The 25,163-nt window shown below is 40.2% G+C and overlaps 1 protein-coding gene across 1 annotated transcript in view; it reads left to right on the top strand.

The window, feature by feature from the left end:
• The first annotated feature begins 2,459 nt into the window (after positions 1–2,459).
• Positions 2,460–25,163, top strand: part of LOC123878927 — a 30,440-nt gene continuing 7,736 nt past the window's right edge. The window contains exons 1-10 of the mRNA XM_045926304.1: positions 2,460–2,543; positions 4,445–4,537; positions 4,963–5,133; positions 17,115–17,231; positions 17,550–17,717; positions 18,199–18,402; positions 19,092–19,210; positions 22,207–22,227; positions 24,468–24,618; positions 25,020–25,136. Coding sequence (XP_045782260.1) covers positions 2,493–2,543; positions 4,445–4,537; positions 4,963–5,133; positions 17,115–17,231; positions 17,550–17,717; positions 18,199–18,402; positions 19,092–19,210; positions 22,207–22,227; positions 24,468–24,618; positions 25,020–25,136 — 1,212 coding nt within the window. The 5' untranslated portion in view covers positions 2,460–2,492. The remainder of the gene's footprint in view (positions 2,544–4,444; positions 4,538–4,962; positions 5,134–17,114; positions 17,232–17,549; positions 17,718–18,198; positions 18,403–19,091; positions 19,211–22,206; positions 22,228–24,467; positions 24,619–25,019; positions 25,137–25,163) is intronic.

Genomic DNA, 25,163 nt, shown 5'->3' with positions numbered 1-25,163 from the left:
TACATAAAACTATGAAACTGATTGTTATTTGACGTTGTTATGATAAAGCTTGTACCTAGGTACTCTACAAAAAAAATGTTTTAGAGAAAAACACCTTCATTTCCAGTGGCTGATTATAATTTTGTATTTAAATTGTGTCAGTTTAATTGACCAATGTGTCAAGTTAATCCTTTAGTCACCTTGTACCTACGTCTTTTCGTGAACAAAAAATTTTCTTTGGCAGGGTTGGTCCACAATTAAACCTGGCCTGCAGCTCGCTCCAGCAATGCAACTTCAATTACTTGTATACATGGCATAATATTGTATATCAAATCTTTGAAAAGAGCAACCGCCGAGTTTCTTGCTGGTTCTTCTCGGTAGAAAAGGCATTTCGAACAAACAAGTCGTAGATGCTTCTGACGATTCAAAAGTATTTGTAAAAGTGTAATTGAATAAAAATATTTTGAATTTGAATTTAAACATACCTTTTTTAGGGTTCCGTACCTCAATAGGAAAAACGGAACCCTTAAAGGATCACTTTGTTGTTTGTCTGTCCGTCCGTCCGTCCGTCGTGTCTGTCAAGAAAACCTATAGGGTACTTCCTGTTGACCTATAATCATGAAATTTGGTAGGTAGGTAGGTCTTTTAGCACAAGTAAAGGAATAAATCCGAAAACCGTAAATTTCTGATCCCATCATTAAAAAAAATTAAAAAGTGTTTTTTTCAAAGTAAGAAAACTTTACTAAGTGGGGTATGATATGAAAGGGCTTTACCTGTACATCCTAAAACAGATTTTAGCCAGGAGGGAGGGTATGTGGGACTCGCCGGCCGAGAGGCGACTGGAATACCCACTCAAACCCAACGGCGCTACTGCGCGTCGCAACATCCAAGCAATCCACCGCGACTCGGCCAGCGACATCTGCCGAGGCGGATCATCCACTGGGGACCCACTCGTGAGGTCCCCACACTGTATTATGGAACCCTAAAAACTGATAGACATTCGGGTTCCAACTTCCAAGGTGCTGGAATGTCAACCACACAGTGTTGGAAGACCTGCACTCAAGCAAGTCGCAGCATGTCCAGCCGTGGACGTCTAACGGTTGATGATGATGATGATGATAAGGTACTTGCTCCATCTGGCAACCCTTTTTTTTTTTGTTGACGCTGGGGAATGCATTTACGCATCCCCCCCGGAAGCTAGCTAGCCAGCCGTGAGGCAGCCAGCCAGCTGAGGGAGGGTATGTGGCGACTGGGTCACGGGAACGCCGAAGCAAACAACCGCGACCCAGCCAGCGACGTCTGCCGAAGCAGACCCTCCACCGGGGACCTGCTCGGTCCCCACCACCGCACCTCCGGGACGCACCAACGAAGTGCGTCCCCCGACCCTGGGCCGCGCATCTGGCATCTGGCAACCCTGCGTGCAACTTGCCAGCGCTGATTTCTGCGTGCTTTATTGCAAGTGCATACATATCCTTGAGATAATTCTTAGTTAACTTAATTATTAAGAATAATATTTAGTTACTTGATAACATTATTAATTAAATAATAATCATTATTATCAAGTGAGGACATACCCGTAAACCTGTTATCTAACTGGTCAAAGATCTTATAATGCCCCTTTCACATTAATCCAGTTACTTGATCAAGTGAGTTCAAAGTCTAAGCCGGTATGAATGACCGCGTCGTCTACACCATTGCCAATATGATTACAGTAAGATTTAATAATGCCTAGATAATGCCCGCAACTTCGTCCGTTTGAATATAGGTTTATTAAAAAGTAAAAACTAGCCGATGTCCGCGACTTCGTCGTGAAAGAAAACCCCAAAAAATGTTCGTTTGTTTTGTCACAGGTTACAAACTGTTATAAACCATTGGTTTCAGTATTTGTTGTTTAAATAGTTGTTGTAGAGCCTCGATAGCTCAACGGTTGAGGAGCGGACTGAATTCCGAAAGGTCGGCGGTTCAAACCCCACCCGTTGCACTAATAATTGTCATACCTATGCTTAACACAGCTTTGCGCTTAGTTGGAGGGGAAAGGTGAATATTAGTCATGATTAGCATGGCTAATAATCTTTAAAAAAAAGAGTTCAAGATTTAAAAAAAATATATATATTCGTGCTCTACTTAATGAGCTAGCTCTAAACAACGATACCCCACATGCTAGGGTAAGAAAAAAATATTTTTTTCGGCTCCTTTTTCATGTAGGGAGCCTCCTGAAAAATAATTTAATTAAATTTTTAATTCAATATTTGATTTCGAGTTAAAGTTCTACACTAAATACCAACAGTTTTGTAACTCATTTAGTCTACGAGCTAGAGACCTGTGACATGTTTTGGACAGACAGACAGACAGACAACAGAGTGACATTAATAGGGCTAAAAAGCAGCTACTGGACAGCGAGGACTGGAACGCTACTGGGACAATATAAATCCGCCATAACTACCTATTTAAACATCTCAAGTCAGTTTACATTTCTGGCCAATAGCCAGTACGAAAGTTACTCCGCAACCAGAATGGCGTCCAAGCTGATATCCACTTTATTTGTGCTTTTCATTTATCATACGGTAAGTTGTTGAATTAAAACTCTTTGTTACTAATTATTTATTAGTATTATTTGTAGCAGACTTTAGTGTAAAATGCTTAAAGGTGGTGTTATTTGGAATAGAAATACATACCTATTATGGTAAAATTCGAATGCCGGTCACGTATAAGGCAATATCAAATCCATATGATTTTATTGCAAATATCAAGGTCTAACACTAAGATATATAATGTTCTAAAATTTATAAACAACTATTACTTAATGCCAGTAGGCTATCATCCCCGCTTTCTATAATATACTTACTAGAGGATGGCCGCGACTTCATCCGCGTGGATTTAGGTTATTATCCCGTGGGAACTGTTTGATTTTCCGGGATAAAAAGTTGCATATGTCAGTTACAGGGACGCAAGCTACCTCGGTACCAAATTTCATGCATCAGTTAAGCGGATGGGCTTTAGGAATCCCGTGGGAACTCTTTGATTTTCCGGGATTAAAAGTAGCCTATGTCCCTCCCTCCCCAGGATGTAAGCTAACCCTGTACCTTTCGTCACAATCGGTTAAACTGTTGGGCCATGAAAAGGTAGCAGACAGACAGACAAACAGACACATTTTCGCATTTATAATATTAATATCACAATTATCACAACACTTCTAAGGTCTTCACAAGTATGCAAATATTTTTAGGGTTCCGTAGTCGAAAGATATTTTATTTATTTTACATCTAATTGGAACGGCATGCCACTTACACTATCTACATATTACTATATATATACGAACACAAAAGAGACAAAATACGAAAAGATAAAACAAATGAAACAATAAAGGATTTTGAATGTACCTACGCTGAGAGCACTGGACCCTGTTCATTCAATGCTCTACGCGTACCTCAGTAACTCCGATATACATATGTAGGTAATAGGTATAGATGCCAGCGGGACTCTATTACTAAGAATCCGATGTCCATCCGGTCCGCCCGTCTGTCTGTCTGTTAACGGGCTGTATCACGTGAACCGTAATATGTAGAGAGAATTATGATTTTAACCCCCGACCCAAAAAGAGGCGTGTTATAAGTTTGACGTGTGTATCTGTGTATCTGTCTGTGGCACCGTAGCTCCTAAACTAATGAACTCCTGAACTACCTAATGATCGAGAGTGTTCTTAGCTATAATCCAAGAAAATCGGTTCAGCCGTTTGAAAGTTATCAGCTCTTTTCTAGTTACTGTAACCTTCACTTGTCGGGGGTGTTATAAATTTTTAATTTACACTTGTTACAAATGCCGCTATAACAACCGTTATACTAAAAGTTTTAAACTGGCCGCCATGAAAATTAAAAAAAAAGTGCAATATCTTATACGATGGTAATCAACTTTTCGCGTGTGGGTCCGACTCACACTTGGCCGATTCCTTAAAAACAACATCTCGAACTATCTATATCTACTTAGTTATTCTAAGACTTCTACTTTTCCGAGATCTTTAACCGATATCAATTTGTTTAATGTTACGCATATGACAAGTTATGACACAGTTCAAGGACTTTAGATAACTATTTCCACACTGATTAATGTATGTTGAAATTAATGAAAGTTCTTCCCAACCAAACGGCCACGGCTAGTACTCGAACTCCGGAATTCCAGTTTTGGTGTAACTTCGGAGCTTCGAAGGTTCGTTCAAAAACCAGAGTTATCATGAACACAACCGGAGTTTCGATGTTTAGGGTTCCGTACCTGAAAAGGAAAAACGAAATAACATAAACAGAAAAATTATTAAAATTAATGAAAAGAAAAGCATACATTCCTCAAGAAATAAGACTTATGGATTTACTAATTCTTTGCCTAAGGTAGCTGCCAGCATAAAAAAAATTATTAAACTATTTTAAGATTTTTAGTGTTTGTAGTTATTGAAATAATTTTTTTTTGGTTCCAGCATGCAGCAGTGCAGGTCCCTAAGCTAAAGCTGTACGATGGCTACGAGATACCCGCCATCGCTCTTGGCACATGGCTTGGAAACTTCACTGTGGTAACTGTTTTATTTTTACTCGACTATGGCAAAGCCAAAACGAAGGGTTATGATTTTACCAGTCTATGTATGTACGTAATACATACGTTTGTATCAGTTATGTGTTCCAACGTAGCCCCTAAATTACTAGGCCGATTTTGATGAATGAAGTGTCAATCAGTTCGTTATTATGATTCTGGCAAAGAGTAAATTTTTGGTTCGGGTGACATAGGCTACATTTTATACTTACCAGCATTATCACCATTTCATACTATCGCTTTACAGAGATTTTTGGAAATTCAACCCCTGGTAGGGGCACGTAGGGGTTTGAAATTTGTGTAGTCCACGCAGACGAAGTCAATGCCAAAAGAGCACAAGTCAGTCCTATAAAGATATTAGTAATAGTGATTTTAACTAGTCCATACTTTTTTCATGGCGTGGTTGAGCCTTCAACGGGTGGAGCGAAATGGAACGGCGTGGAACTGGCCGTGAAGTGGGCGCTGGAGGCCGGGTATAGGCACATAGACACTGCCTGGATCTACAAGACTGAGGGACAAGTGGGGGACGGCATACGGGCTTCGGGAGTCCCGAGGGAAGAAATTTTTGTTACTACCAAGGTGAGAACGTCTAAGTGTTTTTCATTTTCAAGTCTTCAGCAGCTAGTTATCCACCGGCAAAGCCGTGTCCATACGATGCTGTGTAGAAACCAATGGGTTTAATAAAAACTGCCATACTTCCAGGTTAGCCAGCTTCCGTCTTAGACTGCATCATCACTTACCACTTTACAGTCCAGATTACAGTCAAGGGCTAACTTGTACCTGTATAATAAACTAGCTTTTGCTCGGTGCGCGAGCTGCTAAAGCAGCTCGCGTGACGTGGTAAGGTTAACTTTATTATATAAAACCAAATTGATTTATTAAGATACATAATTCACCCCGAAAAAACCCATAAAATGACAGTCATTTCTATTTTTTGTAGAAAATGTAAGTCCGCCATCTTGGATTTGAAAATAAATGTCATTATCAAAATCAGCACCCTGGAAAACCCTGAAAACGACATCCATATTATTTTTTGTAGATTAGGATAATAATTTAGTAGGGTGCGTGGGTGCGCGGACCACTAAAGTGGTCCGCGAGCATGCAGAGTTTGTTTCACCGAGTAGACCTTCGGACCCTGATCATCTTTTGCCAAGAAACCACTCTTCCATCTTTTATAGCCTCCGAGATAGACACCGACGAAATTTGTACGGCGGCCATCTTGTTTTTCCAAAATTTTCCACTTTTTCTATTAATCGTTTACTACATTCTTCAAAGATTGCGAGTTTGAGCGAAATCGGTTTGAAAACAAAAGAGTTGCAAAAATCATATAGGCCGCCATCTTGTTTTTCTGAAATGTCATAATTTTCCCAGACTCATATCGCGCATCCGAACATATCTCCCATACATCAATGTATCGTTTTCCGTCTCTTTCTAGGAGAATGAGACATTCAATATTCGCCATACATTTTCTATGGGGAAAAAAAATCCGCCATTTTGAATTTTTTTTCTATTCATCGAGTAGACCTTCGGACCCTGATCATCTCTTGCCAAGAAACCACACTTCCATCTTTTATACCCTCCGAGCTGGACACCGGCGAAATTTGTATGGCGGCCATCTTTTCTTCGCCATTTTGAATTTTTTTTCAGCTTTTTGGCAATTGGATGACGTCATGAATGACATTTGCTCGAGCACCCCCCACCTATCTTCAATACCTTAAGCGGGCCCTTCACCCGTCTCCGATATCCTCAATCATCAGCTCTCTCCATAATTTTCGCTTACTTAGTTTTTGTTTTCTATCTGACACCATCAGTGAAAAAAAAAATTTTCATACAAAATTTTACAGGAGTTTTCTAGTTGAAAATCTCGAAAATCTCCCCAAAAGTGGCAACACCGGTTGCATATCTCCATACTGCCAGCCCAGATACACAATCTATTCATACATATTGACTTTCCAAAATGTTGCCAACTGCCTCAAAAACGTGATCAAAATTTCGAAAAATTAAAAAAAATACAAAATGGCTGCCAACTCGTTTTGCAGAAATAAATTACATCGTTGTACAACTTTTCCAATAACTACAGGATATACCGCTCCCGATGACGTTTCAATCTCTCCTCTCGCTTGCACCTACGCGAAACGATCGGCCCTAAAAAGAGACCACGTCGAAAATCACTTTTTCTTTGATAAATTCCAGTGTTGCCAGTCTCCGGCGACAAAAATACCCAAATGTCATTTGTACAATCAAAACACGTAATCGCTCATACTCGGATTTTGCAAAAAGTCCGTATTTCGATTTTTTACAATTTCCCGAAAATCTTGAAATTTCCCTTAAAATGGAGTAATTTTTTTCCTCCAATCTATACCTCAAGCCTATACGTACAATCGCTTCATAGAAACCGAATCGCTCCGATGTTGCCAACTTTGAGATATTTAACTTTTAAAATTGCGTTTTTTCGTACCTCGAACAAAACGGCCGCCATGACAGCCGCCATCTTGAATTTTTAAAAATCACTGCCGTTCTGTCAAAATTCAGGATCATTGCAAGCAAAACAAGAAAAAATTTATTATTATCGATTTCCCGTTTCGGATCTGTGGCGCCGTGGTTCGGGGTCGAAAAATCAAAATTTTTAAAACGCTACGGCTCGGCCGCCATCTTGTTTTTCCAATTTTTTCCACATTTTCTGTTAATCATTTACTACTTTCTTCAAAGTTTGCAAAATTCAACGAAATCGGTTGGAAAACAACGGAGCTGCAAAAATCACATCGGCCGCCATCTTGTTTTTCCGAAATGTCATAATTTTTCCCCAGAAGGTTCCCGAAACCAAACACAACTCCCCTACATCATTATATCATTTTCCGTCTCTTTCTAGGAGAACAATTATGTCAATGAGTGAGTGAGTGGTAATCGAGCTATATATAGTATATAACTAGCTTTTGCTCGGTGCGCGAGCTGCTAAAGCAGCTCGCGTGACGTGGTAAGGTAGACTTTATTATATAAAAGTAAATTTATTTATTAACCCCGATTAATTCACCCCGAAAAAACCCATAAAATGACAGGCATTTCTATTTTTTGTAGAAAATATAAATCCGCCATCTTGGATTTAAAAATGAATGTCATTATCAAAATCAGCACCCTGGAAAACCCTGAAAACGACATCCATATCATTTTTTGTAAAAACGGGGTAGTTGAGGTTAATAAAGTAGGTTGCGTGGGTGCGCGGACCACTAAAGTGGTCCGCGAGCATGCAGAGTTTGTTCCACTGAGTAGACCTTCGGACCCTGATCATCTCTTGCCAAGATACCACTCTTCCATCTTTTATAGCCTCCGAGAATATAGACACCGACGAAATTTGTACGGCGGCCATCTTGTTTTTCCAAAATTTTCCACTTTTTCTATTAATCGTTTACTACATTCTTCTAAGATTGCGAGTTTCAACGAAATCGGTTGGAAAACAAAAGAGTTGCAAAAATCACGGCGGTCGCCATCTTGTTTTTCTGAAATGTCATAATTTCTCCCTACTCGCCTCCCCCACCCGAACACATCTCCCCTACATTATCGTATCGTTTTCCGTCTCTTTCTAGGAGAATGAGACATTCAATATTCGCCATACAAAATGTATGGGAAAATAAATTCCGCCATTTTGATTTTTTTTTCTATTCATCGGGTAGACCTTCGGATCCTGATCACCTTTTGCCAAGAAACCACACTTTCATCTTTTATACCCTCCGAGCTGGACACCGGCAAAATTTGTATGGCGGCCATCTTTTCTTCGCCATTTTGAATTTTTTTTCAGCTTTTTGGCAATTGGATGACGTCATAAATGACATTTGGTCGAGCACCCCCCACCTATCTTCAATACCTTGAGCGGACCCTTCACCCGTCTCCGACATCCTCGATCATCAGCTATTTCCAAATTTTTCCTCGATTTTTTTTTTGTTTTCTATACGAAACCATCAGTGAAAAAAAATTTTTCATACAAAATTTTACAGGAGGAGTTTTTGGGGAGAATCTCGAAAATCTCCCCAAATGTGGCAACACTGTTTACACATTTTGATACTGCTGGTTGAGTCACACAATCGATTGATACATGTCGACTTTCCAAAATGTTGCCAACTGCCTCAAAAACGTGATCAAAATTTCGGAAAATTTGAAGAAAATACAAAATGGCCACCAACTTTTTTTGCAGAAGCAAATTCGATAATTTTACAACTTTCCCATTAACTACAGGATATACCGCTCCCGATGACGTTGCAATCTCTCCTCTCGCTCGCACCCACGCGAAACGATCGCCCCTGAAAAAAGACAATGTCGAAAATCACTTTTTCTTTGATAAATTCCAGTGTTGCCAGTCTTCGGCGACAAAAATACCCAAATGTCATTTGTACGAGCAAAACACGTAATCGCTCATACTCGGATTTTGCAAAATGTCCGTATTTCGATTTTTTTCAATTTCCCGAAAATCTTGAAATTTCCCCAAAAAATGGGGTAATTTTTTTCCTCATATCTATACCTCGAGCCTATACGTACAATCGCTTGATAGAAGCCGAATCGCTCCGATGTTGCCAACTTTGAGATATTTAACTTTTAAAATTGCGTTTTTTCGTACCTCTAACATAATGGCCGCCACGACAGCCGCCATCTTGAATTTTTATAAACCACTCCCATTCCGTCAAAATTCAGGATAATCATAGACGAAACCAGAAAAAAAATATTATTATCGATTTCCCGTTTCGGATCTGTGGCGCCGCGGTTCGGGGTCGAAAAATCAAAATTTTGAAAACGCTACGGTTCGGCCGCCATCTTGTTTTTTCAACTTTTTCGACATTTCCCATTAATCGTTTACTACTTTCTTCAAAGATTGCAAAATTCAACGAAATCGGTTGGAAAACAACGGAGCTGCAAAGATCACGTCGGCCGCCATCTTGTTTTTCCGAAAAGTCATAATTTTTCCCCAGAGGGTTCCCGAATCCAAACACATCTCCCCTACATCACTATATCATTTTCCTTCTCTTTCTAGGAGAACAATTATGTCAATGAGTCAGTGAGTCAGTCAGTGGTAATTGAGCTATATATAGTATAACTAGTTTTTGCTCGGTGCGCGAGCTGCTAAAGCAGCTCACGTGACGTGGTTATGTTAACTTTATTATATTTAACCAAATTTATTTATTAAGATACACAATTCACCACAAAACGACACCCATATCATTTTTTTTCATAAAAAGTGCATGTCCGCCATCTTGGATTTCAAAATAAATGTCGTTATCAAAATCAGCGCCCTGGAAAACTCCGAAAACGACATCCATATCATTTTTTGTAAAAATGGGGTAGTTGAGGTTAATACAGTAGGGTGCGTGGGTGCGCGGACCACTAAAGTGGTCCGCGAGCATGCAGAGTTTGTTCCACCGAGAAGACCTTCGGACCCTGATCATCTTTTGTTAAGAAACCACTCTTCCATCTTTTATAGCCTCCGAGATAGACACCGACGAAATTTTTACAGCGGCCATCTTGTTTTTCGAAAATTTTCCACTTTTTCTATTAATTGTTTACTACTTTCTTCAAACGTTGCGAGTTTCAACGAAATCGGTTGGAAAACAAAAGAGTTGCAAAAATCACGTCGGTCGCCATCTTGTTTTTCTGAAATGTCATAATTTTTCCCTACTCATATCACGCATCCAAACATATCTCCCATACATCAATATATCGTTTTCTGTCTCTTTCTAGGAGAATGAGACATTCAATATTCGCCATACATTTTCTATGGGGAAAAAAAATCCGCCATTTTGAATTTTTTTTCTATTCATCGAGTAGACCTTCGGACCCTGATCATCTCTTGCCAAGAAACCATACTTCCATCTTTTATACCCTCCGAGCTGGACGCCGGCGAAATTTGTATGGCGGCCATTTTTTCTTCGCCATTTTGAATTTTTTTTCAGCTTTTTGGCAATTGGATGATGTCATGAATGATATTTGGTCGAGCACCCCCCACCTATCTTCAATACCTTGAGCGGACCCTCCACCCGTCTCCGACATCCTCGATCATCAGCTATTTCCAAATTTTTCCTCGATTTTTTTTTTGTTTTCTATACGAAACCATCAGTGAAAAAAAAATTTTTCATACAAAATTTTACAGGAGGAGTTTTTGGGGAAAATCTCGAAAATCGCCCCAAATGTGGCAACACTGTTTACATATTTCGATACTGCTGGTTGAGTCACACAATCGATTGATACATGTCGACTTTCCTAAATGTTGCCAACTGCCTCAAAAACGTGATCAAAATTTCGGAAAATTTGAAGAAAATACAAAATGGCCACCAACTTTTTTTGCAGACGCAAATTCGATAATTTTACAACTTTCTCATTAACAACAGGATATACCGCTCCCGATGACGTTTCAATCTCTCATCTCGCTCGCACCCACGCAAAATGATCGTCCCTGAAAAAAGACCATGTCGAAAATCACTTTTTCTTTGATGAATTCCAGTGTTGCCCGTCTCCGGCAACAAAAATACCCAAATGTCATTTGTACGAGCAAAACACATAATCGCTCATACTCGGATTTTGCACAAAAGCCTTATTTCGATTTTTTACAATTTCCCGAAAATCTTGAAATTTCCCTAAAAATGGGGTAATTTTTTCCCACCGAACTATACCTCGAGTCTATACGTACAACCGCTTCATAGAAACCGAAACGGTCTGACGTCGTCGACTGGGAGAAATTTTAATTTTAAAATTGCGATTTTTCGTACCTTTAACTTAACGGCCGCCATGACAGCCGCCATCTTGAATTTTTAAAAACCACTCCCGTTTTGTCAAAATACAGGATAATTGTGGGCGAAACACGAAAAAATAATTATCCTCGACTTCTCCGTCTTGGATCAGTGGCGCCGCGGTTAGGGATCGAAAAATGAAAATTTTGAAAACTCTCCAGCTCGGCCGCCATTTTGTTTTTCCAATTTTTTCTACCTTTTCTATTAACTGTTTTTTACTTTCCTAAATAGTTGCGAGTTTAAACAAAATCGGTTGGAAAACAAAAGAGCTGCAAAAATCACGTCAGCCGCCATCTTGTTTTTCCGAAATGTCATAATTTTTCCCCAGTCATCTCTCTCACCCAAACACATCTCCCCTACATCACTATATCATTTTCCGTCTCTTTCTAGGAGAACAATTGTATCAATGAGTCAGTGAGTCAGTGAGTGGTAATCGAGCTATATATAGTATAACTAGTATTTGCTCGGTTCGCGAGCTGCTAAAGCAGCTCGCGTGACGTGGTTAGGTTTTACTTTATTATATTAAACCGAATTTATTTATGAAGATACGCAATTCACCCCGAAAACCCCATGAAACGGCACCCATATCAATTTTTTTCTTAAAAAATGCATGTCCGCCATCTTGGATTTCAAATTAAATGTCGTTATCACAATCAGCACCCTGGGAAAACCCTGAAAACGATATCCATATCGATTTTTGGTGAAAAGTGTAAGTCCGCCATCTTGGATTTTAAAATGAATGTCAGTATTAAAATCAGCACCCTGGAAACCCCTGCAAACAACATCCATATCAATTTTTGTAAAAATGGGGTAGTTGAGGATAATAATTTAGTAGGGTGCGTGGGTGCGCGGACCACTAAAGTGGTCCGCGAGCAAGCAGAGTGTTTATTTTTAGTAAAAAGTATAAGTCCGCCATTTGGGATTTGAAAATGAATGTCATCATCATAATCAGCGCTCTGGAAAACCCTGAAATCGACACCCATATCAATTTTTTTCTTAAAAAGTGCATGTCCGCCATCTTGGATTTCAAAATAAATGTCGTTATCAAAATCAGCGCCCTGGAAAACTCTGAAAACGACATCCATATCATTTTTTGTAAAAACGGGGTAGTTGAGGTTAATAAAGTAGGGTGCGTGGGTGCGCGGACCACTAAAGTGGTCCGCGAGCATGCAGAGTTTGTTCCACCGAGTAGACCTTCGGACCCTGATTATCTTTTGCCCAGAAACCACTCTTCTATCTTTTATAGCCTCCGAGATAGACAACGACGAAATTTGTACGGCGGCCATCTTGTTTTTCCAAAATTTTCCACTTTTTTTATTAATCGTTTACTACTTTCTTCAAAGGTTGCGAGTTTCAACGAAATCGGTTGGAAAACAAAAGAGTTGCAAAAATCACGTCGGTCGCCATCTTGTTTTTCTGAAATGTCATAATTTTTCCCTACTCGCCTCCCCCACCCGAACACATCTCCCCTACATTATCGTATCGTTTTCCGTCTCTTTCTAGGAGAATGAGACATTCAATATTCGCCATACAAAATGTATGGGAAAATAAATTCCGCCATTTTGAATTTTTTTTCTATTCATCGAGTAGACCTTCGGATCCTGATCCTCTTTTGCCAAGAAACCGCACCTCCATCTTTTATACCCTCCGAGCTGGACGCCGGCGAAATTTGTATGGCAGCCATCTTTTCTTCGCCATTTTGAATTTTTTTTCAGCTTTTTGGCAATTGGATGATGTCATGAATGACATTTGGTCGAGCACCCCCCACCTATCTTCAATACCTTGAGCGGACCCTTCACCCGTCTCCGACATCCTCGATCATCAGCTATTTCCAAATTTTTCCTCGATTTTTTTTTTGTTTTCTATACGAAACCATCAGTGAAAAAAAATAATTTCATACAAAATTTTACAGGAGGAGTTTTTGGGGAAAATCTCGAAAATCTCCCCAAATGTGGCAACACTGTTTACATATTTCGATACTGCCGGTTGAGTCACACAATCGATTCATACATGTCGACTTTCCAAAATGTTGCCAACTGCCTCAAAAACGTGATCAAAATTTCGGAAAATTTGAAGAAAATACAAAATGGCCACCAACTCGTTTCACAGAAAGATTTTACACTGTTTCATAATTTTCCTATTAACTACAGGATATACCGCTCCCGATGACGTTTCAATCTCTCATCTCGCTCGCACCCACGCGAAAGGGGATACCGTGAAAAAGACCGTGTCGAAAATCACTTTTTCTTTGATAAATTCCAGTGTTGCCAGTCTCCGGCGACAAAAATACCGAAATGTCATTTGTATGATCAAAACACATAATCGCTCATACTCGGATTTTGCGAAAAGTCCGTATTTCGATTTTTTTCAATTTCCCGAAAATCTTGAAATTTCCCCAAAAAATGGGGTAATTTTTTTCCTCCAATCTATACCTCGAGCCTATACGTACAATCGCTTCATAGAAGCCGAATCGCTCCGATGTTGTCAACCTTGGGATATTTAACTTTAAAAATTGCGTTTTTTCGTACCTCTAACATAATGGCCGCCACGACAGCCGCCATCTTGAATTTTTAAAAACTACCCCCATTCCGTCAAAATTAAGGATAATCGTGGGCGAAACCAGAAAAAAATTATAAGTTTCAATTTCCCGTTTCGGATCTGTGGCGCCGCGGTTAGGGATCGAAAAATGAAAATTTTGAAAACGCTCCAGCTCGGCCGCCATTTTGTTTTTCCAATTTTTTCTACCTTTTCTATTAACCGTTTACTACTTTCCTAAATAGTTGCGAGTTTAAACAAAATCGGTTGGAAAACAACGGAGCTGCAAAAATCACGTCGGCCGCCATCTTGTTTTTCTGAAATGTCATAATTTTTCCCCAGAGGGTTCCCGAAACCAAACACAACTCCCCCACATCATTATATCATTTTCCGTCTCCTTCTAGGAGAACAATTATGTCAATGAGTCAGTCAGTCAGTGAGTGGTAATCGAGCTATATATAGTATAATAACTAGTATTTTGCTCGGTGCGCGAGCTGCTAAAGCAGCTCGCGTGACGTGGTTAGGTTTATGAGTTGTATTAAACCGATTTTTTTATTAAGATACACAAATTACCCCGAAAACCCCATAAAACGACACTTATATCAATTTTTTTCTTAAAAAGTGCACGCCCGCCATCTTGGATTTAAAAATAAATGTCGTTATCAAAATCAGCACCCTGGAAAACTCTGAAAACAACATCCATATCATTTTTTGTAAAAACGGGGTAGTTGAGGTTAATAAAGTAGGGTGCGTGGGTGCGCGGACCACTAAAGTGGTCCGCGAGCATGCAGAGTTTGTTTCACCGAGTAGACCTTCGGACCCTGATCATCTTTTGCCAAGAAACCACTCTTCCATCTTTTATAGCCTCCGAGATAGACACCGACGAAATTTGTACGGCGGCCATCTTGTTTTTCCAAAATTTTCCACTTTTTCTATTAATCGTTTACTACATTCTTCAAAGATTGCGAGTTTCAACGAAATCGGTTGGAAAACAAAAGAGTCGCAAAAATCATACAGGCCGCCATCTTGTTTTTCTGAAATGTCATAATTTTTGCCCTACTCGCCTCCCCCACCCAAACACATCTCCCCTACATTATTGTATCGTTTTCCGTCTCTTTCTAGGAGAATGAGACATTCAATATTCGCCATACAAAATGTATGTAAAAATAAATTCCGCCATTTTGAATTTTTTTTCTATTAATCGAGTAGACCTTCGGACCCTGATCATCTCTTGCCAAGAAACCACACTTTCATCTTTTATACCCTCCGAGCTGGATGCCGGCAAAATTTGTATGGCGGCCATCTTTTTTTCGCCATTTTGAATTTTTTTTCAGCTTTTTGGCAATTGGATGACGTCATAAATGACATTTGGTCGAGCACCCCCCACCTATCTTCAATACCTTGAGCGGACCCATCACCCGTCTCCGACATCCTCGATCATCAGCTATTTCCAAATTTTTCCTCGATTTTTTTTTTGTTTTCTATACGAAACCATCAGTGGGAAAAAAAATTTCATACAAAATTTTACAGGAGGAGTTTTTGGGGAGAATCTCGAAAATCTCCCCAAATGTGGCAACACTGTTTACATATTTCGATACTGCTGGTTGAGTCACACAATCGATTTATACATGTCGACTTTCCAAAATGTTGCCAACTGCCTCAAAAACGTGATCAAAATTTCGAAAAATTAAAAAAAATACAAAATGGCCGCCAACTCGTTTCACAGAAAGATTTTACACGGTTTCATAATTTTCCTATTAACTACAGGATATACCGCGCCCGATGACGTTTCAATCTTTCCTCTCGCTCGCACCCACGCGAAAGGGGATACCGTGAAAAAGACCGTGTCGAAAATCACTTTTACTTTGATAAATTCCAGTGTTGCCAGCCTCCGGCAGTAAAAATACCCAAATGTCATTTGTACGAGCAAAACACGTAATCGCTCATACTTGAGTTTTGCTAAAAGTGCGTATTTCGATTTTTTACAATTTCCCGAAAATCTTGAAATTTCCCTAAAAATGGGGTAATTTTTTCCCACCGATCTATACCTCGAATCTATACGTACAACCGCTTCATAGAAGTCGAATCGCTCCGATGTTGCCAACTTTGAGATATATAACTTTTAAAATTGCATTTTTTCGTACCTCGAACAAAACGGCCGCCATGACAGCCGCCATCTTGAATTTTTTAAAACCACTCCCGTTCTGTCAAAATACAGGATAAACGTGGGCGAAACACGAAAAAATAGTTATCCTCGACTACCCCGTCTTGGATCTGTGGCGCCGCGGTTCGGGGTCGAAAATTCAAAATTTTCAAAACGCTACGGTTCGGCCGCCATCTTGTTTTTCCAATTTTTTTCACATTTTCTATTAACCGTTTACTACTTTCTTCAAAGATTGCAAAATTCAACGAAATCGGTTGGAAAACAACGGAGCTGCAAAAATCACGTCGGCCGCCATCTTGTTTTTCCGAAATGTCATAATTTTTCCCCAGAGGGTTCCCGAAACCGAACACAACTCCCCTACATCATTATATCATTTTCCGTCTCTTTCTAGGAGAACAATTATGTCAATGAGTCAGTCAGTGAGTGGTAATCGAGCTATATATAGTATAATTTAAAAAATGACTCTTTAAACGCGGTGAAAGTATGTCGCGTAAAAATGACCTATTGATTCTTGCTGCCACACTCGCAAGCAGATGGCATCTCTCACTCATACGAAGAAATCAATCAAAAATCACTCCATACCAAGCCGGACGCCACTCACGACGCTTTCACTAGATGACAGCACGAGCACCACGCAGCTGAAGCTCGAGTAGAACACGCAAATCTGAATCGCACTAACAAAGCGTTTAGGAATCTTACAATTTCAATCGTTACAATCGTCGCATCGGCCCAGCTGGTGCCCCGAGCCCAACACAGCTCGATGGGTAATTTCACCATTGGTAAGGTCGAGCACATAGACACCGCTCCCGTACAGATTTAAATAGATAGATAGATAGAACACTTTATTGCACACAAAAACACATATAAAAGATCACAACACAGAAAGAAGAAAACAGAAAAAACAATTGTGTGCAAAGGCAGCCTTATTGCTTCGAGCAATCTCTACCAGGCAACCTTTGCTGAAAGGAGAAGTGCTAGTGTTGGATAGTACCAAGTTGCAAGGAATTTTTAAAAAGACTTAGGTATATATATACCTATATTTAATATTATACTATTACGATTTATTAATTTACCGACGCGCGACGTCTCCACAGCTTTGGAACGACCAGCATGCCCGTGACAGCGTGGTGCCGGCTCTGAGAGACTCCCTGAAGAATCTGCAAATGGACTACGTAGACCTCTACCTGATACATTGGCCTTGTGGACAGTTTGTGAGTATGAGCGGAGCGAGCGCATAATTTTCCTTAAATCATACTACTTGAGGGATTCCCTGCAGAATCTTCAACTGGACTACGCAAACCTCTGTCTGATACACTGACCTTGTGGACAGTTCTGCTTTTATCATATGGGAACGTAGGGGGCAAACCCAGTCTTGAAGGGGCTCCCGAAATGCCAGTGTAAATGCCAATGCCAGTAAACAGTAGGCACTAATTTCTAAATATACTAGGTATTTAGTTCAGTGATTGAAAGTTTTTTTAAAACAGTAAGATTCTATAGAAACTATTCAGAATATATATTACTCCTTGCAGGCCAATCAATCATATGACGTAACAGACTACTTGGAGACTTGGCGCGGCATGATGGAGGCCAAGCAGCTCGGGCTGGCCAAGTCCATCGGTCTCTCCAACTTCAACCAGCAGCAGATTCAGAGGATCCTGGACAACGGCCTGGAGAAACCTGCCGCCTTGCAAGTTGAGGTATTAACACGCATCAGTATAGCACCAGTTTTCACTTCCACTATTAATATAGCTACCTTCAAAAGAGTGAAAAGGCATCTTCTAGGCAAGCGCGCGGCATCTTAGGCTGCGTCATCACTTGCTAGCAGGTCTGATTGCAGCCAAGCGCTACTCCAAAAGTTTTAAAAACCAGCCAAGTGTGAGGCCAACTCGCTCACGAAGGGTTTCGTACCATTCGTACAAGAAATAACACTTTTTAATAATTTTTTGGTGATGTAGACCCAAATTCAAGGTTTTCGTGTTTTTTCCTTTGCTTGTGCAATAAGACATTGCTAGACACCTGCCAATTGCCAAATTTCATGATTCCTGGTCAACGTGAAGTAACCTATAGGTGTTGATTCCCTTGGCAGACAGGACAGACAGACAGACAACGAAGTGATCATATAAGGGTTCCTTATACTCTCTGGAGATACATAGCCCCACAAAAGCTCCATGTTTTCAGTTGAACCTGAGTCTGCAACAACCTGAACTGCTGGCGTACTGCAAGTCGCAGGGCATCGTGGTGACAGGGTACACGCCCTTCGGCTCCCTGTTCCCCTTCAAAGCCGCCGCGGACGCTCCCCCGCCCCGTATCACCGACCCCCAGCTCGAAGCGATCGCCACCAAGTACAACAAGACCGTGCCCCAAATAGCACTGAGATACCTGGTCAGTGCCTTCCTCACTACCCCCTTATAATCCTCTTTTATAATCAACCCCCCCCTGCCCGTTTCATACTCATATTCCCTTTATCATCCCTCGTCTCATACTCTATCTCGTACCCATATTAATCATCCCCTTTCATACTATATATCCCCTCTCTTTCATAATCATAGTCCTTCTCTTCCTAATCCACCCCTTTCTGGACCACACCTTGTGAATGCATTCCTCTCTCCCTCTGAGTTGTATTCCCACTGCCCGCTTTCATACCCAAGTCCCTTTCTTTATCATTACCTTCCGTCCTTCATGAATTATTATCTTCACCGTATCATCATCATCGCGTGCCTTCTTCGAAGCGAAGTTTGGTGATCATCATACGAAAAGCTTCTCTATCTAAAGCCACCCCTTTTAATTTTGAGTACACACCAAACTAAGCCCTGTCCATCCCCTTATATCGTCCAACCATTTACGTCTTTACAAACTTTTTACGTCTTTACTTTTGTATTTGTATTTGTAATTTACGTCTTTGGCGACCTGGAGCCCTTTTGCTTTTTACCTTCCAACACTAATCTTGGGAAATTGGGCTCCTCTCGGTAAATGTCCAAAGAAAGCCACACAGCTTTCCTATTTCAATACTATATTCAGTCAGAAGTGATTTAAATGTCACCAACTATAATTGGTATTACTTTTGATTCCAGGTCGAGTTAGGTGTGATTCCGCTACCTAAATCCCTCACCAAGAACCGCATAGAGCAGAACTTGGACATCTTCGACTTCCAGCTGTCAGCTGAAGACAAGGAGTTGCTGAAGAGCTTCGACAAGGGCTACAGGACCATCCCTCAGTTCAAATGGCTCGATCATCCTTACTACCCCTTCGAAAAGAAGTAATACACCTCTTGTAGAAGATATCTATGCTAATAAAGAAATATTTTCATGGTTTTGTTTCTTATTGAATTAGGTTAGACCCTACGTCTCACCTCTAATTCTTCGGAGTTAGATGCGTTCTAAGCAATTAAAATCTTGCTTTAACGACGAAAGAAAACATCGTGAGGAAACCTGCATGCCTGAGGTTCTCAAAGGTGTGTGAAGTCTGCCAATCTACACTTGACCAAAAAACCTTCCAACTCTCAGTACCTTGGCCGGCGATACAGTTATTTTATTTCAAAAATACCTATTGCCATCTATTTCAAAATAGGTACAGAAAGCGGTAATCGTGACATCTATTGGAAAACAGACGTATCACATTGGTTCTTTGGTTTACATATTTTTTAGTTTAGATGCGGTCTAGTATTTAATTAATTATCTTAACTTTGGTGCCGATAGATGACGCTAAATCCATATAATCACACCCGATAATATTGGAATATTTGAAAGTTGTGTGTGTGTTTGTTACTCTTTCACGCAAAACTACTTCACAGATATGGCTGAAATTGGAGATAAATAATACCATGACTTAATACATAATCTACTTTTTATCCCGGAAAATCAAAGAGTTCCCGCGGGGTCAAAAGACCTATATCGACGAAGTTCCGAGTATCATCAAATAAATCTCGACCACTGCCAATTATTCTGTGCCACTGCTAATCTAAGCGGCTAACAGCCTGATATTCGGACTGAGGTATAATCCCGAGTATGAATAAGCTGCCACTAGACCAAAAAAGCAGCTACTGGATAGCGAGTACTGGAAAGCTACTCTGCCGTCCTATCAAAGAGTGCAATAAGTCGAGTTTTTGGGCAAATTGACTTAAGACCATATCCGTAATCAGGAAAATGAGCTCTATACTTTCGCCTTAGACGTCTTTTTTGTATCTTCAGTAGTTTTGGTTCTGTTGGTTATCAAAACTGCAATATGTAATATTACGATTTGTAAGTAGCTAATCATAACCGCGAATATCTCGAAAGTAGTCGAAACCTAGTTATTGCTCTCTTCGTTAGGACGGCAGTACTGGTACAATGTAAAACTGCCATAACATACCTATTTAAACATCAAGTACCTAAGTTTACATACCCAGGTCCCAGGCCGCAGTAGTCAGTACGAAAGTTCCTCCGCAACCAGAATGGCGTCTAAGCTGATATCCACTTTATTTGTGCTTTTCATTTATAATACGGTAAGTTATTGAATTAAAACTTAAATAAGAATCTTTGTAACTAATTTATAGCATTATTTGTAGTCAAATTTAGTGTAAAATGGTGAAAGATGAGCTTATTTGGATGAGAAATACCTATTATGGTAAAATTTTAACGCCGGTCACGTATAAGGCAATATCAATACGATTTTATTGTAAAAAATTTCAAGGTCTAACGCTAAGACATACAAAGTTCTAGGATTTATAACAACTATTAAGCCATGCTATCATCACCCGCTCTCTATAATATATTATCATAACAATTCTAAAGTCAATGTGGAAGTAGGCTTGCGTCAGGGATCGGTTTTAAGACCTTATTTATTTGTCCTGGTAATGAATGCTGTGACGTCAAGCATACAGGAACAGGCACCCTGGTGCGTGCTGTTTGCCGACATTTTACTTATCGGAGAAGATGCGGCCGAAATCCAGAGCAGACTGGGTAGATGGCAAGAGAAATTGGAGAGTGTTGGCCTGAGGAGTGAGGATCAGCCGAACGAAGACAGAACATGTTCTGTGACTTCGGTTGCCCCTCCAGTTTCTCTGAAATCGCTTTAGATGCAGGCGTAACCCTACTTGTTTGCTCCAATTTCCGGTACCTCGGTTCGCTCTTCCAAAACGACGGACGGACGGTAACATTGACCGAGACGTGAACAACAGAAAGAATGCGGGATGAATGAAAAGTTCTCAGAAAAAATTGGTTGTCTGTAAAGTCGGTTTACTGACGATAGTTGAACGTGACAACAAAGGCCGATTGTGCTTCTTTGTCGCTCGTTCCGCGCTCTCGCTTGCTCTTCAAGCCTTACATGGAACGCCTCAGAGCGAGGTAACGCCGCATGAGTCATGTTTTTTCGTGCGTGCAGCCGGCTCTATCGAATTATAAGACGTTGTCACGTAAAAATAATTAAAATGTGTTTTAATTTTCAGAGTAAGATAACTAAACCAAGTGGGGTATCCTATGAAAGGGCTTTACCTGTACATTCTAAAACAGATTTTTATTTATTTTTAAGCATAATAGTTTTTGATTTATCGGGCAAAATGACAGAAAAATACATCGGTGTACGGAACCCTTGGTGCACGAGTCTGACTCGCACTTGGTCAGTTTTTTTTAAACTATATTATCTAGAACTATATGTACCTACTTAGAATAAAACTTTACTTTTCCGAGATATTTAGGTACCGATATCAAGTTGTTTAAAATGTTATGACTTAAAGTTAGGTCACAGTTCAAGGACCATAGATAACAATTTCCATACTGATAAGATAATATTGAAATGAAATGAATGCAAGTTCTTCCTAACCGAATTTCAGCCGCGGCGGCCATCTTTAAACGTAAGATAAGTAATAGGCCTAGTACAAAAAAACCAAAATATCTTTATAAAATAAAACTTTTACGAGTTCTTTTGAATCGTCAAAAGCGTCTACCATTGGTTCGGAATGCCTTTCCTACTGAGAAGAACCAGCAAGAAACTCGGCAGTTGCTCTTTTCAAAGATTTGATATACAATATTATGCCATGTATAAAAGCACCCGCGCATTGCTGGAGCGAGCTGCAGGTCAAATCCACGCACTTTTTATCATGTACATAATATGTACCTAATCTTCAATTGTATAATATGCTTTTTTCAGGAGCATGATTTTAATAGGTTTTTAAACTTGTGTAAAGGCAATTTATTTATTTATTTATTTATTTACTATAGTACCGCCCACAGAGTTACACATTTTAATTATACATTTTGTTCCTTACTTTCTATTGCTCTTATGCAACTCCACTTACGGGCAGTCACAGCGTGCATTAACATAAACATAAGTCGTACAGTAAAATATAAAATATAATATATATAAGGCAAGTCCAAAATTGGTTGCGGAATTTTGTTATAAAATATTATACGCACAAGTGTGTGCGCAAACACACTCTCTATTCCTTCACTCTCATAGTCCGATAAACCGGCAATTCGATATGACCGGAGATAGATCAGGCGTAGGACCGACGACTTTACTAGCTCTACAAAAGTTTTTTAATACCGTGTAGTGTTTAATTTAGATAATGAATCGGCGCAACTAACTATTCTTGTAACTTTTTTGCGCAACGGATCAGTCTGGCTGTCCAGCGCGGAAATGCAGCCACCATTCCACGCGGGCATAATTTGTAGAGTAATTAGATAAGGCTAGCTTTAAGTTTTATTGTAATATTTTCAATAAAAAACCGGCCAAGTGCGAGTCAGACTCGCACACCGAGGGTTCCGTACTCGGGTATTTTACCGACATTTTGCACGATAAATCAAAAACTATTATCCATTAAAAATAATTTTACTATAATATTAGAGGATGCCCGCGACTTCGTCCGCGTGGATTTAGGTTTTTAAAGATCCCGTGGGAACTGTTTGATTTTCCAGGATAAAATGCCTATACAGGGACGCAAGCTACCTCGGTACCAAATTTCATACAAATCGGTTAAGCGGATGGATTTTTAGGAATCCCGTGGGAACTCTTTCATTTTCTGGGATAAAAAGTAACCTTTCGTCACAATCGGTTAAACTGTTGGGCCGTGAAAAGGTAGCAGACAGACAGACAGACACACTTTCGCATTTATAATATTAGTATGGATATGGGTTTCTGCGTTTATTAAGACGATCGTAGTTGGGTTTTAGTTTTTTATTTTTGCTTCCAGCATGCAGCAGTGCAGGTCCCCAAGCTAAAGCTGTACGACGGCTATGAGATACCCACCATCGCTCTCGGAACAGCACTCGGAAACTACTCTGTGGTAACTGTTATAACCCCCGATCCCAAAAAGAGGGGTGTTATAAGTTTGACGTGTGTATCTGTGTGTTTATTAATATGTCTGTGGAATCTTAGCTCCTAAAGTCTAAACGACTGAATTGAACTGAAAGATCTAACTATTCTTTCTGCAACAGATTACAAATGCTTTCATAGCTCCTGTTTCTGTTACTTTTAGCGGTCACTTTACTATTTATATATTAATCTAAAGGGCCATAATACATAGTTATTCATAATTTTTTACTTTTAAGAGGTTTTGGGTCGGGGGTTTTTTAAATTTTAATTTATTTTTTATTTTTAGTTGGTATTCCTTATTGTTGCGGGTCTTGACCCCTTTCCATTAATCACATAATTGCAGAACTTCTCTTGAGATAATAATGCAGTGGGTTTATTGACATAGAAGTAGGCGTTACTTTTCTGAAGTGCATGATATACAAAGAATCAAAAGCTTAATTTTTTTTATTTATTCACTATAGGTAAGCGCTTGACCACAATCACACCTGATGGAAAGTGATGATGTGGTCTAAGATGGGATGCATTTACCTAGAAGGTGCCTATTCACTCGTTTTAAAGATACCCGGATTGTAATTGGTAGGAAACATAGATCGCGGAAGAGTATTCCAAACCTTAGCCATGCGTATGAGGAATGAAGACGCAAAACGTTTCGTGCGTGTAGATGGAATGTCGACGACATAAGGATGGAAACTCGCCCGACGTCTTGCGGTTCGGTGGTAAAATTCGGTCGTAATTTGCTATAATCTGCTGAAAACGGCAATTTTTAACTGTGCATTGTAAGGTCTACATCTCCTGAGGATGCTCCGGTGTCGGGGTGCAACGTGCGTCGAGTGTGTTCTGGTGGATTTGTGTGGTGTTGCGTGGTGGTACTTGGGACGAGCTTGGTGGCTGGCTTTTCCTGCATGCTTAGCAGTGGGAGGGCGGCCTTGCATGTCACATGCTCCATGTTATACCATACAGATTTACCTTTTCCAGCGGATTATAGCAAATTAAGATTTCTATTTCTTGAACCCACTAAGAGAACGAGAATTTGATTCTTAGTACTATACTTAGTAAGGAGTTGATTTCAAAAGAGCATAAGTTAGTCCTTTAAAAATATTAGCAATGGTGATTTTAATTGGTCCATTACTTTTTCATGGCGTGGTTGAGGCTTTAACGAGCTCGAACGGCGTGGAACTGCCCGTGAAGTGGGCGCTGGAGGCCGGGTATAGGCACATAGACACTGCCTGGATCTACGGGACAGAGGGACAAGTGGGGAACGGCGTACGGGCTTCGGGAGTGCCAAGGGAAGAAGTTTTTGTTACTACCAAGGTGAGAAGGAGAGATGTTCTCAGTGGTATGTGAAGTCTGCCAATCCGCATTGGGCCAGCGTGGCAGACTATGGCCTAAACCCTTCTCATTCTGATAAGGAGACCTGTACTCAATAGTGGGGCGGAAATGGGTTGATCATGAAGGTGAGAACATCTACCTAAGTATTTTTCAAGTCTTCAGCAGAATTACAAAAGTGACCGACATTGCTCAAAGGATTAGCAAGCTGAAGTGGCAATGGGCAAGTCATGTCTGTCGCAAAACCGTTGCGTACTATTCATTTCGACCATTTATATTGACCCTAATCAGAGTGATCTAGAATGAGAAAACTCCCGATTTGAAATAAGTAGGTACATCTCGTAAAAATGACCTATTGAGTTATTGATTTACGTCCATCTCCACAGCTTTTTAACGACCAGCATGCCCGCGACAGTGTGGTGCCGGCTCTGAGAGACTCCCTGAAGAATCTTCAGATGGACTACGTAGATCTCTACCTGATACACTGGCCTATTGGACAATTCGTGAGTATGAGCGAAGCGAGCGCATAG

The sequence above is a fragment of the Maniola jurtina genome, chromosome 27 (assembly GCF_905333055.1).
Source record: "Maniola jurtina chromosome 27, ilManJurt1.1, whole genome shotgun sequence".
Taxonomy (NCBI): Eukaryota; Metazoa; Arthropoda; class Insecta; order Lepidoptera; family Nymphalidae; genus Maniola; species Maniola jurtina.
Note: the sequence above shows the minus strand (reverse complement) of the source record. Positions and strands in the feature narration are given on the sequence as shown.